Source organism: Mastomys coucha, unplaced genomic scaffold (assembly GCF_008632895.1).
Source record: "Mastomys coucha isolate ucsf_1 unplaced genomic scaffold, UCSF_Mcou_1 pScaffold22, whole genome shotgun sequence".
NCBI lineage: Eukaryota > Metazoa > Chordata > Mammalia > Rodentia > Muridae > Mastomys > Mastomys coucha.
This window is the reverse complement of record NW_022196905.1, coordinates 249,741,274-249,758,313: the sequence shown is the minus strand read 5'-3', so window position 1 is coordinate 249,758,313 and position 17,040 is coordinate 249,741,274. Positions and strand designations below refer to the sequence as shown.

General features: G+C 44.6%; 1 protein-coding gene across 1 annotated transcript in view; it reads right to left on the bottom strand.

Annotated features, from left to right (window-relative positions):
• Window positions 1–15,675, bottom strand: part of Znrf1 (zinc and ring finger 1) — a 163,173-nt gene extending 147,498 nt beyond the window's left edge. The window contains exon 1 of the mRNA XM_031341467.1: window positions 14,568–15,675. Coding sequence (XP_031197327.1) covers window positions 14,568–14,991 — 424 coding nt within the window. The 5' untranslated portion in view covers window positions 14,992–15,675. The remainder of the gene's footprint in view (window positions 1–14,567) is intronic.
• Between the last annotated feature and the right edge of the window lie 1,365 nt (window positions 15,676–17,040).

The window sequence follows — 17,040 nt, the reverse complement described above, 5'->3', positions numbered from 1 at the left end:
ATGTATGTATTAGGTCATTAGGATGCAGTCTATGCAAAGTATAAAAAATTAACAAGTACAGTAAATACAATTTTGGACAAATGTAAGCAGCAAAAATAGTATATGTACACACACACACAACATATAAACATCAGCGTCAGGGCAGTGGGTATTCTTGAGGAAGGATGGACAAATGAGAATGGAAAGGATATACACAATTATGTCTATAATGTTTCATTATTATCTGCCTATTAGGTTAAGTATATCATCTATTTTTTGAATTCCTGAAATAGTTCATAGTTTGAGAAAATTTTAAGCACCAAAGATCCCCTATTCAGAGACATACCACTATCTGATTTCCTGACATGTACACCAGTAACAACAAATGAAACAGCACCGACCACCTGACTTACCCTTCACCAACCACAAGACCAAATCTTCAGAGTTCCATCTTAAAGGGAAGGGAAGAGGAAAGGCTTCAGCTGCAGCTGGGATCCAAAGATAAGCACCCAGCAAGCCCCCTCCAAGTAAGAGAAATAGGAGACTGACTCCTACTGCTAAATAAAAGACACCTTTTCCTTGAGTGTTTTGTTGCTTAGACAAAAGACACTATTTTCTGCTATACAACGAGCAGGCAAGCCTTTTCCTTTCATAGGAACTGCTATCAGGTCACCCCAAGGGCCCAGAACTCCCCTCCAGTACTGATGACCCTTTATTAGTTGTTGCTGGCTCTCAGGCATCAAATAAGGACTTCTTGTTTCCCCTTTTTGAGCCCTCGAGACTTGAAACTGGTATGAGGCTTTGGGGGGAAAAAAAAAACAAAGCCAGAAAAATACAAAAAGGAGACAGCCAGGAAAACACAAAAAGGAGACAGCCATGATGTTTAGAATCGACAGCTGTAACACTTGTCGGATTTTCCGGTGTCCCCATCCTACATGGAGCAATGGCTCTGAAGTGACAGCAGTTAAAACTGAGGCTCAGAAGGTGGCTGTAGTGGCTCATACCTACAAACCCAACACCAAGAAGGTAAGGCAGGAGGATTTCCTAGTTTGAGACATGCATGGGCTACAAAATTATAGGCCAGTGTAAGCAAGACTTTTGTCTCTGTTTTTAACAGTGACGGAGTTAGCTCAGGCTCAGTTGACAGAAAGCTTGCCAGCATCCATGAAGTCTTAAGTTCAATCCCTAGCATCACATAAAACCAGACACAGTTATTTGCACCCAATAGGCCAGCAGCAGGGAGGCAGAGGCAGGAGGATCAGAAGATCAAAGACATCTTCAGGGCCATAGTGAGAGGAGGCTAGCATAAGACCTTATCTCAAGACAAACACAGCCCCCCATGAACCTCCAAACTTAACCTTGGGTTTGGAGAAAGTACTTTTGAATACTGCTATGCTGGCTTATTCTAAATTAATTTTATTTTTTAGGTGAGTTTTGCCATAGATATGTCTGTGCAGCATGTTCATGGAGCACTCACGGGGCCAGAAGTCTCTGAAACCCCATGGAGCTGGATTTACACACAGCTGTAAGGCATGCAGGTCCCGGGAACAGAACCCCCGTCCTCTAAAAGAGCAGAAAATCCTCTTGACCATCGAGACACTTCTCTGGCCCTATTCTAAAATTTTACTATCTCTAGGAAGGCCTTTCCTTTCCACCATCTTATGCAGAGGCTAAGGGTAAAGTGATGACTTTGTGTGCCACTCTATATGCTTTAGACCTAATTGGGTTTTTGTTGTTGTTTTTTTTTTTTGTTGTTGTTGTTTTGTTTTGTTTTTGAGACAGGCTTTCTTTGTGTAGCCTTGTGCACCCTGGAACTCACTCTATAGACCAGGATGGTCTTGAATTCACAGAGATCTGCCTGCCAAATGCTGGGATTTAAGTCATCCGCCACCACTACTTGGCTGGATCTAACTTCTGTTTCTATAATTTTATTAGTGTACATTTGTTAAAGTAACAGGCTTCACTAGGCATTTCTACACAAGGACAGCAGCAGTCTGAGCATACCAACCTCACCTCCTGTGTGCAACCTGTCCACTCTCCTACTTTCCCATCTTTTTTGTTTAAATCTAAATTCCACATGAGAGAAAAAGAGTAACATTTGTGTTTCATCATTTTACAGATGGTCCAAATGAGATGATTCCTATCATTATTATTATTTCTCCATACAAGGCTCCTGGAACTATGTAAACAAGGCTAGCCTTGAACTCAGAGATGCTCCTGCCTCTGCTCCCCAAAAGCTGAAATTAGTGTGCCACCAGTGTGGTGATTTCACTTTCTTTAATGGTTGGATAAAGTTCCACTGTGTGCCAATGACACTTAACTTACTCACTAGTAGATGCGCAGCTTGATTCTGAATCTCCACGCTGTGAACAGTGCTGAAAAAGGCACGGCATATGGAGGTATGTCTAGCATGCGCTTAGATTCCTTGGGGTCTATTTCCCAAAGGGCAGGCTTAAGTCATATAGTAGTTATTTTCTTAGTTTTCTGAGGGAACCTCTGCACTGAGTCCCATGGTGGCTAAACTAATTCACATTTCCAGGGTGTATTACACACACTCCTTCCTCACAGCATTTGTTTGGTGGTGCCAAGAATGCACCCGGGGCCTTGCTCCTTGTGGTATAAACACTGCATCAAGGAGCTACACTTCTTGTTTTTCTTTTCTTGATGATGGAATCTCAAAGGAGCTTTGGTTTGCATTTCTCTGGCACTTAAAGGAAGGTACTAGTAGTTCTTTTGAGAACTGTCTGTTGGATTCCTTTGCTTATTTTTTATTGGATTATTTTTTATGAGTTTATACATTCTGGTCATTAATCTCTTGTGGGAGATTTTCTCCCATTCTGTAAGCTGTTGTTGACAGTGGTGTTTAACACAGGGTTTCTCTGTGTAGCCCTGGCTATGCTGGAACATGCTCCACAAAACAGGCTGGGCTGGTTAATCCCTTCCTTTCTATGAAGAAGTATTTTAATGTAACATTAACATTTGTTAAATCTTTATTTTATGTGCATTGGAGTTTTTGCCTATATGAGGGTGTTGGATCTCCTGGAATTGTAGTTACAGAGAGCTGTGAGCTGCCATGTGGGTGCTGAAAATTGAACCTGGGTTCTCTGCAAGAACAAGATCACAGAACCATCTTTCCAGCCCTCACAACTCCAATTTGAACCAAAAGTGTTAAGGGTAAAGTACAGCTCTACAAATCTACTCTCTGAATGGCGGTGCTCTGACCTTGTAACTTCAGTCTGGGAACAGGAAACACAGATACTGAAGGAAAGAAGCTACCTGTGATCCACGGATGGGCATCTGAGCTGCCATCTCAGAACCCTGATATTCTGCCTCTGTGCTTGCAGTGCTCTGACCTCAGGCCTGTTTCATGATCCTTTTACACTGCAATGGGATTTGAACTGATTGAAAATGTTGAGGCTCCAATCTCATTGCTCATGCTGCGGCTTCCATTCACTAATTCAGGCTTCTCTGTTCTGTTCTGCTGTCCTGCATTTTGAATTCAGAGCTTGGTGTCAGCAAGGAAAGCACCAGAGTTGTCATGCAGCAGTCTTTGGCTGTGTTCTACCAAGGGATGTATCATCTACAACCTACTCACATCCCTCCCCCAACAGCTACCAAAAATTCCCCTGGTGAGAAATGCTATTATAAGAAGGGGTGGCTGCTTTGTGACTCACACTGTTTCATTAAAAAGATTTTTTTTTCCCCAAACAAATTTTCAGTAAAGAAATCCAAAGGTTTTCCAAAGCCACAGCAAAATAGAACAGCTCATGATAGTATTTTTCATAGGTCTGCCACTTCACTGGAGGTTCCTATACCCAAACACAGAAGACATTTATATCCGTTTAGCCTTTTGTATTGCATTTGGCCTTTAGGTTAAGAGAAGAGTAGGAAACTGATAGATTAAACCCAGTTAATACATATTATAACTGGGTTTGTCAGATATTAAGATCGAAGGCCACTAGCTTGCAAGTCAGCACTCATCACAGGTCTTAGAACCTCTCCAGGGCATCTATTTACAATGGTATAGATGCTTCAACCACATCTGACCAAGGATGAGTAAAACCAGTAACTGATGGCTTACGTAGATACTGGGGAGAGTTGTTATAGTGGTAACTGGTATTTTAGAAAGTTTCCTATCTATCTTAAACAGTAATACATTTTTGAGAGTGTAAATAAAAGAATAAGCAGTATTTCACAAAACTAATTTGTTAGTATTGAATCCCAAGGGCTCCTTTAAATTACTGCATAATGTCCAGAGTCCTTAGAGGAGAATCAGGATAAAAGAGTTCTAGCCAGCTCTTCTCTACAGGAAAAAGGCAACCAAGATGGGAACATCAAAAATGTCTCCAAATAGCTCAGAAATGTGAGCAAGATGACCATATAAGCTTGGGGTCTGGGGACTTTCTAGCTCTGTCCTGAACTGTCTGAGTAGCTCTGTTTCTCCCACATACTAAGAGGGCTCCTTTGCCCTTAGAAGATATTGTAGAGTACACAATATGGAGTGAGTAATTTGGAATAGCTGTTTTCGTGAAATATGTTTTAATTATATTTTATAGAGGGAAGGGTACTAGAAACAAGAAGTCTGTGGTCATATTATAAATCTCACTCATCAAGAGGAAGATGGAAAAGTGTGCATGTGCACACACACACATACAGGCACACATCCATGCACACACGGTAACAATTCACCAAAAGTCACTTTTCACCAAAAGTCACTTTTCAAAAATGAAGGCACTATCACTTTTCATAGTCTTGGTTTTTCGAGACAAGGTTTCTCTGTATAGCTGGCTGTCCTGGAACTCACTCTGTAGACCAGGCTGGCCTCAAACTCAGAAATCCGCCTGCCTCTGCCTCCCAAGTGCTGGGATTAAAGGCGTGCGCCACCACCGCCCGGCTCATAGTCTTTCAATAAAACAAAAAAAAAGTTATCTCAATGTGGACCTTTTAAATTCTTCATTTTGAACAAAAATTGCCCCTATGTAACATACATTTATTGGGTATTCCTAGGGAATAACATATTACTGGTGTTGGTTATCATACAAGGCTTTAATTACTGAAAGCATCATTAAAAGCAAAAATAATAATAAAAAAAGACCACAACCTGATTCAAGGAGAGATGATTCAGTGGTTAAGAGCACTTGCTGCTCTTCCAAAGGACCCAGGTTCAATTCCTAGCAACCACTTTTAGAAAACTTACAACCTTCTGGTAAGTTCAGTTCTGGGAGACTGGAACCCTCCTCTGTACTCCAAGGGCAACAAGCACAAATGTGGTACACAGACATATGTGCAGGCAAAACACACATACACATGAAATTAAAACAAAAAACAAAACAAAACAAAAAAAAATGTTAAAACAGGCAAATGACCTGAATATGTATTTCTTCAAAGATACATGAATGGCTAGGAAAAAACAAAATCCTATTTACCAATCACCATGACAAATATAAACTACAAGACACAACATCTCCCTCATTAGGTTAGCTACTATCTGTCTGGTTCCCAAGAAAATCCTTTTCCCAAGGTCGAAGGCCCCATTCTCTTGGGGGCTTATAGGAAGTTCCTGCTAGCAAGAAGGGAGTCATTTTCCTTATCTCTGACAAGAGGAACTTGTGGCTCTCCCAATACCATAACAAGGTGGTGCTTATTAACTTGTCAAGGTCAATGCTAGCCTCTAGCTCACAAGCCCCCTTTTCTCTCCTTCCCCTCTAACTCTGAAAATCTTTCCCTCATTGCTTTCTCCTTGCTTTTCCAGACAGCCTCTACAGTTTGAAAAGAACTTTTTGCATTTTCACCCATGGGTGGGTATTTTGTTTCTTTACTGTGCCCATTTTCATTCACTATTAAAAAAAATTAAATTAAAAAGCCAGATATGGTGATTCCGAGCCTGTAATCCGGGCACTCAAGAGGCAGAGACAGACAGATCTCTGAATTTAACCCATCAGGGTCTACACAGTGAATTCCAGATAGAATAGGACAGCATTAGAGCAAGACCTGAGAGAAAGTGGGAAACAAAAGTTCTAAAACAGAGGATCTGGAGACAGCTCAAGATAGTAGTGTTTCCCCTCAGTGTATGAAGCCAAGTTCAGTCACCGGCACTGAACAAACTGGGCAGGTAATTCTAGCACTCGGGAGTGGAGGTAGGAGATCAGATGTTCAAGTTTTTTGTTTTTGTGTGGTTTTGTTGTTGTTGTTGTTGTTTTTCCGAGACAGGATTTCTCTGTTTAGCCCTGGCTGTCCTGGAACTCACTCTGTAACCAGGCTAGTCTTGAACTCAGAAATCTGCCTACCTCTGCCTCCCCAAGTGCTGGGATTAAAGGCGTGTGCCACCACTACCCGGCAATAGAAATGTTATGAACTACCATGTGGTTGCTGGGAATTGAACTCAGGACCTTTGGAAGAGCAGTCAGTGCTCTTAACCACTGAGCCACCTCTCTAGCCCCAGATGTTCAAGTTTATCCTCAGCTACACAGGGAGTTTGTCAGCTTGGACTATAAGGAAAAAAAGCCCAAAACTTAACCTGAATCAAAGACAGAGAGGAGGGGCTGTCTCCTATCTCCAAAACAAAACATAAACAAAAAATATGATCCAACCATTTTACTCCTAGGTATATATGAAAAACTAGGGGTATGGCTCAGTGGTAGAGCCTAGAAACACCCCCTTCCCTAGAGAGGTGATAGTGGTGTGAAAAAAAAGGGCCTCAAAGAATATTTGTACATTCCCAGCAGTATTATCCACATGGAAGCAATCCATGTGTCTGTGACAGATGCATGGAGAAGCAAATGTGGTATGCAGTCTATCGTACACTCTAATACACATTCTGTAGCACATGTTCAACCCTAAAAGGGAAGAAAATCCTGACTGGAGATGCAACCACAGGGATGAAGGTTAAGGGCATTCATTATGCTCAGTGAAATAAGAGTCACAAGACAAATACTTTACGGTTACTGCGTCCCTCAACGATACACTTAAAAATGGTGAAGATGGTAGATTTTATTACATGTATTTTACCAAAATAAAAGGCAACTGGGGTGGGGGGCACTAAAATATCAATACCATGGCATTCTGAAACCTACACTTACCAGACCAAGGGGTTATTTTACAGACAGGTTTAAAAAGTGGCGAATCATGCTTCATATGAAACACAGTGACCAGAAAGAAAAGCAGGTCTAGGTACAACAAAGATACTTAAAGTCCAAGGGTAAACAAGACACCATTGAGAAGGCAGAGGTCCCCTTATACTGGGTCACACGAGATATTTCTTAGTTTGTTAGAAACACATTGACCTGCCCAGACCAGAAACAGGGGTTAGGAAAAAAATGAACAGTCACTGAAGAGTGCAGAAGAAACACCTTGCAGCAGCCTCACACACACACAGGAGTGTTCATGCAACATAGAACTGATAAAGAAGATACACTCTAAGCCACAGAACACTCTTAAAAAGGAAGAAAGTGGGCTGGAGAGATGATTCAGTGGTTAAGAGCACTCATTGGCTGTTCTTCCAGAGATCCAGAGTTCAATTCCCAGTAACCACATAGAGGTTTACAAACATCTATAATAAGATCTGATGCCCTCTTCTGGCATGCAGTAGTACATACAGGTAGAGCACTCATATATGTGTGTGTGTGTGTGTGTGTGTGTGTGTGTGTGTGTGTGTGTATATACACACACACACACAAATCATTAACGAAAACAAAGATTCTTGAAGAGAACGCTAATCATCTTTATGATAATACATATTTCCGGGTCCTACACTAGTTCCTGGCACCTGTGTGTTCTCAGACTTAGCGCAGTCAGTTTCTACACAAGCAGGAAATCTTCTGCTTTGAGTCAAAGAGGAAAATGGGGAAACTCATAATGTATCCACTTCAGTGTCATGACTTGTCCTAAATCTCCAGCTCTCTAGCTGCTGGGCTGGGCCTGTGTGTGAGAGATCATAACTCAGTGCCCTTCAGTGGTAATGACCACCAGAGGCAGCTGGGCCTCATGAAAAATCAGGGGAAGACATCCACAGAAGGGGCCATTGCTTCGATGACTGTCAGTCTGTTCTGAGCCATTCAGTTCTCAAGACCATGGCACACTGGCTTAGGCCTTTAGGTAGGAGACAAATGCTTAATTCCATGTGGAAAAACAAAACAAAACAAAACAAACAATGAAGAATGCCCTTGCTGGTGAAAGACACTTGTATGGATCCTGTCTAGAAAAATACCCAACTAGTTTAACAGTATCAAAAACAATGGATGCACCAAAACAAACAAAAAAACCCCACCAAGTTCTGTTTCAGAAGGAAAAAAGGAAATTCATGACAAGCTGAATTTCAAATGTAGATGGTCTAACTGTACTCTCAGGATCTGTTTTAAACTCAGATTCTGGAGTCTCCTCAGCTCGACTGAATTCTGGGAGTAGGGTCGTTATCAGCATTGTTATGAGGCTCCATTAAAAACACCAGGCAATCAAGTAAGGCTACTCTGGAACTTTCACTTATCAGGAGGCTCTTGTGTCTGTTTCATTTTTGTTGTCCAAGAGTGCACTGTAAATTCTTATCATGTCTCCCCCTAACTTTGAGTTATAGAAATAGCGAGATACTGTGACTTCACTCTTCAGCTTGCCTCCCAAGACTAACAAAGACAGGGAGACTGCAAGGTGAATTGCCTCATCAGTTCAGAAACCATTCCAGCAGCTGATTTAGAACAAAACTTGTCCTTAAACCTCCACCTGACCACTGATCTTCACTATTATCCAATCAGCACATCCGAGACAGGATACAAAGATAAACCTGGTTCTTCCTTTTCCCCCTTTGGTTTTTCAAGACAAGGTTTCTCTGTGGAGCTCTGGATGTTCTGGAACTTACTTTGTGGACCAGACTGGCCTATTAATTCAGAGATCTGCCTGCCTCTGCTTCCTGAGTGCCATCATGCCCACCCAGTGATAAGCCTGGTGCTTATGAACATAAGATTGAGAAGGACAGAAGTGAGGTTTCTGAGAAGCCCCTTCTAGTACTTAAGCCTATAATGTTAAGATGCTAAGAACCAACCAAGTCTAAGACTGGGACACAGCAAAGCTTAGGAAAAAAATGACTAAAAATCTACACTCGTGCCGGGCAGTGGCGCATGCCTTTAATCCCAGAACTTAGGAGGCAGAGGCAGGCGGATTTCTGAGTTCGAGGCCAGCCTGGTCTACAGAGTGAGTTCCAGGACAGCCAGAGAAACCCTGTCTCAAAAAACCTCAAAAAACAAAAAAACAAAACCAAAAAAACCCAAAAAAAAAAACAAAAAAACAAAAACAAAAAAAAAACTACACACTCATCTATTATTCTAGAGACTAAGGTTAGGATTCAGGTTTGGAGCTTGCTTCAAGAGTCCAGGCCTGCCATCATTTACCTAGCTTAAGGTTTAATAAGAGTGGGGCCAACATCCCTCTTAGGGCAACACTGGCTACCTATGTTTCTTTTGACAAATTTGAAAGAATCACAAGTTTTTATTTTTATTTTTTTGTGTGCCTACATGTGTGCACGTATATATGTGGGAATGTAGGGGTCAGAGGAGATCTTGGAGGAATTGGTTCTCTCCTTCCACCATCTGGGTCCTGGGGACTGAAATCAAAACTCATCAAGCTTGGGGCCCAGTGCCCTTCTCTACTGGGCCACACTGCTGGCTATAATTGGGTATTGTGAGTTCAGTGCCCATTGAGCTTGGGTGGAATATCATCACAGTTGTAAAATATGTAGTAGTACGTTCCTTCAAGAATGGAATGAGTGCTCTTTCTTTGGTTTAAGGATGGCCTGGCTTACAGCATTCCTTGTGACATAGTAATTGGAGATGAGTCTTTGTTTAATATAAAAATATACACATCCATAAAATAACCATGTTAACAATTTAACCATTGTAGCTTGAAATGCCTTTCAGATCTCATGGGGAGTAGTTAACAATGACCATTAGGAAATTATCTTTGACTGAAGTAAGCATGGGAAATAATTGTTGTTTGTGATAATAGAAAACTAAAATTCCTACATTAAAAACAAAGTCTTCGAAGGGCGGTAGTGGAGCATGCCGCCTTTAATCCCAGCACTTGGGAGGCCGAGGCAGGCGGCTTGCTAAGTTTGAAGCCAGCCTGGTCTACACAGTGAGTTCTAGGATAGCCAGCACAGAGAAACCCTGTCTCTAAAAACAACAACAAAAACAAAAACAAAAAAACAAACAAACAAACAAACAAAACCAAAGTCTTCATTAAGACTGGAATTTTTTTGTAGAACTGGGCAGGAAATGGATCTAGCTCTTCAAAGACCACAGAATGCTTTTCCTTTTTTCAGGAAGCTCAAAAAGGCCCATTACCTCTAGCAAACCTACAGTGAGACACAAAGACTTCCTGATCCATTCAAATAGATTTGGCAACTGTTCTTCACTATTTAAGACTAGAAAAAGTTAAACCTTTTGGAAATTCTAGTGTGACAGCAAACTAGAACCCAGGAGACAAGCTGCTAGCATATTCAGACACTTTTCTGAGTCACTCCATCTTAGCCCCAATCGATGGGTTGGTTAAAATACAAAACAAATTTGGATTTGTTCGAATATACATATGTATACACATACAAGACTTAAGAAGCCAGACCAAACCAATACCACCCTCAATAGCCAGCCACACGCCCACTAGCCAGCCATTTTACAATAGAAAACAGCAACATCACCTCACAGGTGGACTGGATACTTCATGTTTTCTCCCCACATTTGGAAACCTTGACTCCAAGGTTAACAGGACTACTACAAAAAAGAATGGCCAGGACTTTAGCATCAGAAAACCAAAAGCCACAGAATCACCTTAGGACAAGGCCAGCAGCTGAATGGTGTTTCTCAAAGGAGTTCTCCTCTGGCAGTTATGGGAGAACTGGATACAGGGCACACTCCAGACAGCACAGGCCTCCATCTAGGGCCTATGTGCTCATTCCTGTAGAGCTCTGTCTATCAAGTTCTAAGGAGCCAGAGAAGGCAGGAACAATAGCCTTATCCCCACAAGGCCATCAGTGTTCCACATGGACTCCCTTTGCCTTTTGCTTTTGTGTATACTGTCACAAAAGACCCTCACCAATGACTCGACAGGACTCTGAGGGCAGACATCTACAGATGAAGATATAATAAACCTGGGACTGCACATCTGCTCAAGGTTAACAGTCAGGCACTTTATCATGAGCCTAGCCTTCCTATTCAGTGGCCAGTGAAGTTTCCAGGGTATATTTCCTTTGTAATAGACAAAAGGCGACCAGAGTGGTGTCTTAGAGCACAGCTGAACATAAGCAGCATATACCTATAACTGAAACATTTCAGAAGGTGAAGGCAAAGGATTAAAAGTTCAAAGCCAACCTGTATTATATAAGTTTGAGGCCAGCTGGGGTCACATAGTAAGACACTGTCTCAAAACAAACAATAAATAATCACATAAAATAAAGAAGTAGATAAAAAGAGACAGTGTTCTGGCACTGCCAGGCCTGCACTCCAGTCTTACCTCTGCTAACCACAGCTTGCTGTCTGGGCTCCTTACCTCCTCTGTAAACTAGGAGTAGAGTTACAGTAATGAATAAGGAGAAGGACATAAACCATTCAAGTTCTTTTATCCAGCAAACACTTGTGTCAAGCACAGTGTAAGAGTTACTCAAGAGCTAGTCCTGGTCTCACAGAGCTGAACACTTAGTCAGACTACAAGAAGAAAAATAAATAAGTAAGCAGATGAATGCTTATAAAACATGCTAAAAAATTTTAAGATTACCACAAATGATTGAAAACAATCACAGGAAGGGCCAGATGTTAAGAGTGTCCACTGAGGAGAAATCTCTGTAGAGCCCTAAGGGCTCCAAAGGAGCTACCTATCTGAAGAAAGGAAGAACTAGCATTTCTGTCATAAGGAACTCAACATGCAGGGGTCACAGCATAAGGAAGGCACAGGAACATGGAAGACAAGTGCAATTGCTGAATATCCTCTCATAGGGTTTGGAGAACAACCATTACAAGCTGCCACAGCGGAGGATTACCACATCTATTTTTAAAATAACAAAGATGAGCCTAGAGGAAAGTGCTGTGTCCAAGGTCAAAGTTACTCAGCAGAGGACCTAAAACTGGAAGCCCTCAGTATTCTACTTATTATACTTACACAGCATAAGCCCACGGCTTTGACTTATTTCACTGATGACAGCTTTCTGCATGGTGAGGAGTCACCAAGGCACCTTTGAAAACCCAAGTAATAACACTGTATCAGTTTCCAGGCTCCTGGTCAACCAAGCACTGAAAGCCCTGCCTTTGGAATCTTACACAAGAGCAAAAGCTGCTCAGACCTAACCCCAAGGCTCCACAGTGGAAACAGCTTCTCTCCTTGCAGCCATGAACAAGAGTAAAGGATGCCCCAGAAAATAGCCTGTTTGTTCTAGGAGACAGAACACTGATACAAATGAATGTTCACCTCAGGTGAACAGTACAGGAATCTCAGTCAGACTGGTACACCCACCCCAGTAAAAGCCATTTGGGAGTTCAGAGAGGCAGTACGAAGTTAACTGCAGGATGCCAGGAGCACTCAATAGGCTCAAAGTCTTGCAAAAAGGACAGGATGGCCCTATACACTAAAAAATAAGTAAATATATGCAAGTATAACTTGTAATGCTAACAAGAGCCTGCCACTCACACTTTACAGGCACCAAAAGGATGTCTACCTCTAACTTTTCTTGTATTCCCATTGCTCAGTGGTGCTCCCTACTCCCATGACTGAGTGGGAGTAAGGTGGTGGTGGGGAACGCTAAGCCTTCATATCTGAAGAGTGTGAAATTTTGGAACTCAGTTGTAAGTTCATAACTCTATCAGAGAACCTGACAACAGAACTAGGATAAAGAAGTTTCTATTAAGAGATAGACTTAAGAAATCTTACCAAAATGATAACTTCCTTTTCTCCCTTCCCATACAAGCTTATATAAAGTTATTTGTTTGCTGCACTCAAAAATGTTTTAAAACTGGGCGGTGGTGGCGCACGCCTTTAATCCCAGCACTTGGGAGGCAGAGGCAGGTGGATTTGTGAGTTCCAGGACAGCCAGAGCTATACAGAGAAACCCTGTCTCGAAAAACCAAAAAAAAAAAAGCATATCAATAACAGTTCACTAACAATCACAATCGTCTCACAAGTACAGCTGAGCCTTCTGGACTCAACTATTTAGGGAAGATTATTAATTCCAACACACTGAACACAGACCAAAATGCCTAAAGGTTACCAAAGGCAGACATGCCTTATATCTGATTTCCAACAGTTTAATGAAAGTCAGACAGGCTCTAAACCAGCCACTATAACCCACCAAAATTACTTCAAAAATTTAAGATTATGGAATTGACCAAAAGAAGGAAAGATACAAAACAAAACAAAACAAAAAAAAAAAAAGAAAAGAAACAAACAAACAAAAAAAAAACCAAAAAGCCCCTACCTTGTTTTGAAATTAGCTACAAGAGTAATCTCACAGGTAAACCTTCCATAATGTACCCTGAGGTCAGGAGAAAGCTTCCTCCTATACAGTAACTGAAATTTCCCAATCCAGGCACAGGAGTCTGAATACTTAACCACTTCACTCCAACTGGTTGTTAGCAGACAGCAACCCCACACCCCTTTTGACCAGTTTTCTAGAAGCAGCCCTGGCTTTCTCAGGACAGCCAAGCAGACAGACCTGTTTTCCTCTACAAGTCTCTGCCAGGCCTTTTTTGCCCTACCAGCCAGGGCCTGGGAAATCCCCCTGCAGCCTTTTCCTGGCCTGCCACCAGAAGTGCACAGAATGAGTTCATCTAGATCCTTTCAATCTTCCTCTTCCCCAGTCATGTGCCAACTGCTGGGCAATAACACCCCACCTTTCCTGTGCTCTATGAAAAGAAAAAAAAAAAAAAAAGATGCAGAATCACGGGAAGAGCAAGCACTTAGCGTGGAGCAGGAGGAAAAAGATGGAGGGATGTGAGAATCCCTGAGCCAAATCATGCAGCACGAGAGAACAGAATCCTGGTCCTGCAAACCCAAAGAGGGAAGCTTTCCATACAGCAGACCACACCTGTCTAAGCCAGCCTCCTGTTCCATTTTAAACAACTGATACAGCAAACCAGTTGGGTGGAAAAAACTAACCACCTCCCCTTCCTAGCAAGGATAAAAACCTTAATCCAAGAATCACTTGCCCCTAGTTTTATTTCTTTTCTCACTCTTTGTTTAGGAGAGACACTACCTCCCTAACCAGAAAGGTAGGCACCATGCTGCAGTGGTAGAAACGAAGAGTCTCAGACAACAGGACCTTTGAGGATCATGATGCTAATAAATGTGACCTCAATGGGCAGGTTTCACTCAGCCGTCCACAAGTGAACACATGCCTGCAGTCCTAAAACACCCGGCTCCACAAGCCTGGTAGACAGCTTCTCCTCTAGGCAGTAGTTATCCTATTTGATCCTATTCATCCTGGCATGGAAGGAACGAACCAGGGGAAGGGCAGGAGTTAGCTTCATACCCATACCTTAGCACACTAAGAGGTTTCGGACGCCCCGGCGCGCCCTCCCTTGCACTCCACCCTTCAAGGCCTCCGTCACCCGCGGACTCACCACTGTGCGAGCTGAACCACCTGGGTGCGATGTGCAGAGGTAGAGCATCCGCCAGCGAGGCTCGGGAGCCCAGGTACAGCATCCCGTCTCTATGGTGACCGCCGCCGGTCTCTTGGTAACCATTGCCGTGGGCATAGGTGGAGTCCGACGTGGACCCTCCGCCTCCCGGCGCCCTCTCTGAGTCGCCGGTCCCGCGGGAGGCGGGGGTGTAGAGACTAAAGGGCACCCCTCCGGCCGTGCTGGGGTCCATGCCCATGCCCGCCACCGAGCTGACCGAGCGGCTGCGCAGCCCCATCGCCCCGCCGCCCGTCCGGTAGTGCCCGAAGTGGGGCGCCCCTCCCGGCGGCGGCACGGCGCTGTCATCCGTAGAGACCCCCGGGAAGGGGCCCCGAGAGCGGGCCGCCGTGCTCTGCTTGCCCCCCATGTTCGCCGGGGCCCCGGTGGGGCGGGAACGTGGAGGCCAAGACCCTCCCCCACTACTCAGAAGCGGGTGGAGGGCTGGGCGAACATAAAGGCGGGGGGCTGGGGGGTATGCGGGGGGAGTCACAAAAGAGCCCCGAGGGGAGAAAATGAAAAGAGGAGAGGAGGAAAAAATCCTCAAAAAAAAAAAAAATCCAATCCGCGGGGTGGAAAAAGCAAGCGAGCAGGGACCCCAAACTAAGAATCTCAAACTGTCCAAGCCGAATGCATGTTCTCCTTAAGGTCCGAAGGAGCGCGGTCCGGAGCGGGCGCCTCGCGCCACAGGCCGCCCCCGGGCTCGGGAGCCTGAGGAGCCGCAGCGAGCGGAGGGAGGGAGGCGCCGGAGGAGGCCGCTCGCCCGCCCGCCCGCAGCAGGAAGCGGCGGAGGCTCCGGGCGCCGCGCGCGTCCCCCGTCTCAGGACTCCACGACCGGCGCCGGCGGCCCTCGTTCTTCCAAGGCTCCCGGAGGGCACGCGGCGGTGGGGGCAGCCAGGCGGAGCTCTGGAAGCCGCGGTCGCGTGGCGTCGCGCTCCGGCTCCAGCCGCCGCCGGCCCCGCCAGCCAGCCGCGCCGCCCCGATCGGTCCCGGGCTGCGCTCGCCGGCGCTCCTCGCCGCCGTGGAGACAATGGAGGGCGGCAGAGCGCACGCGCGTCCCTCGCCCCCTCCCCCCCCCGCCGGGTTAACCCCTTCGCGGTCCCTGCGGCGCCGCGGCTAGCTGCGGCCTCGGAGGTCCCCACCCACTCACCCACCCACCGCCTGCGCCCCGGGCGGTCCAGGGACAGGCCAGCTCCAGCTGCCTGGTGTCGGCGACAGAGGTCGGACTTCCTCTGGAACCGAGCTCGACTTGAGTCGCGGCAAAAGTCGAATCACTGTATTCAAAAGGAGAACCTGGCCGGGGGGCGGGGGGAGGGCAACGACGGTTTTAGCGGGTAGGAAGGAAACTCCAAGAAGAAGAAAGAAAACCAACTAATAAGCCTACCTGGGTTTGAGGGTCACTGGGCGAGCTCCCCTCCCGCCACAGACCTGCCCTCACAGCACCCTCTGGTGGATGTGCTGTCCATTCTTTGGAGGTTCTCCATCGAAGGACCCCAGCCACTATAAGGAAGTTTTGCATGGAGTGGAAGGGTGGGGTTCAGCTTGGACCCAAACATCAAGAGTCTTAACATTTGAGGTTAGCTGTTAGGAAATACAACAGTGCCCTAGTGGAGTGGCACATAGCCTTTGCTGTCATTAGATCAGAACCAACTATTTGGGTCTAAGTCGATTCCTTAGGCTAGAATATAATCCTCAAAAATCAATAGGTGGATAAAAAACAGTGAAAGAGAACCATGCAGCTAAGAAGTGGTTTTAGAAACTCCTTGCCCAAGGCCAATTGCTGTTTTGTTTACCATGTATTTTGACATAGAGCCACAAGGCAAGGACACAGTACTCAATAAATATTTGTTGACCAAATTGCATTTTGCAACAGAGAATCACCTTTCCAGGTCATTCCCAGTCTTTCTCATATATTCACTTTGCTTATTCATTGAGCAAATAATTTTCAAGTGCTCAGTGTTGAGCACTGTGAGCATCACCCAGTCACTAGCCTGACTTCCTCTTGTCACTCTGTCAAGTGTGCCAGGTGCTTCCAAAAATGGAATTGGAGAGAGATAAAAAAGGGCTACTAGACCCGTCTCTTCCAGTGTGACTAGCCTGGAAGGCCACAGGAAGATGGCTGTTTGCAAGCGTAGAGTGCCGGGGGTGAGCAAAAAGGCCCATTCAAAGAAGTTGAGGGTTTTGTAAGAAAAACTAATGCAAAACCTATCATGGCTGTGGTGCACACTTTAATCCTACCACTGGAAGTAGAGGTAGGGAGATCTCAGAAATCCATGCCAGCCTGGTCTACAAACCAAATTCCAGGACAGATAAGGCCACACAGAGAAACCCTGTTTTCGAAAAACCAAATATGTGTGTGGAAAGTTGGCTCAGGGGTTAAGAGCACTTGTTCTTAGAGAAGTCCCAGGTTCATTTGAAG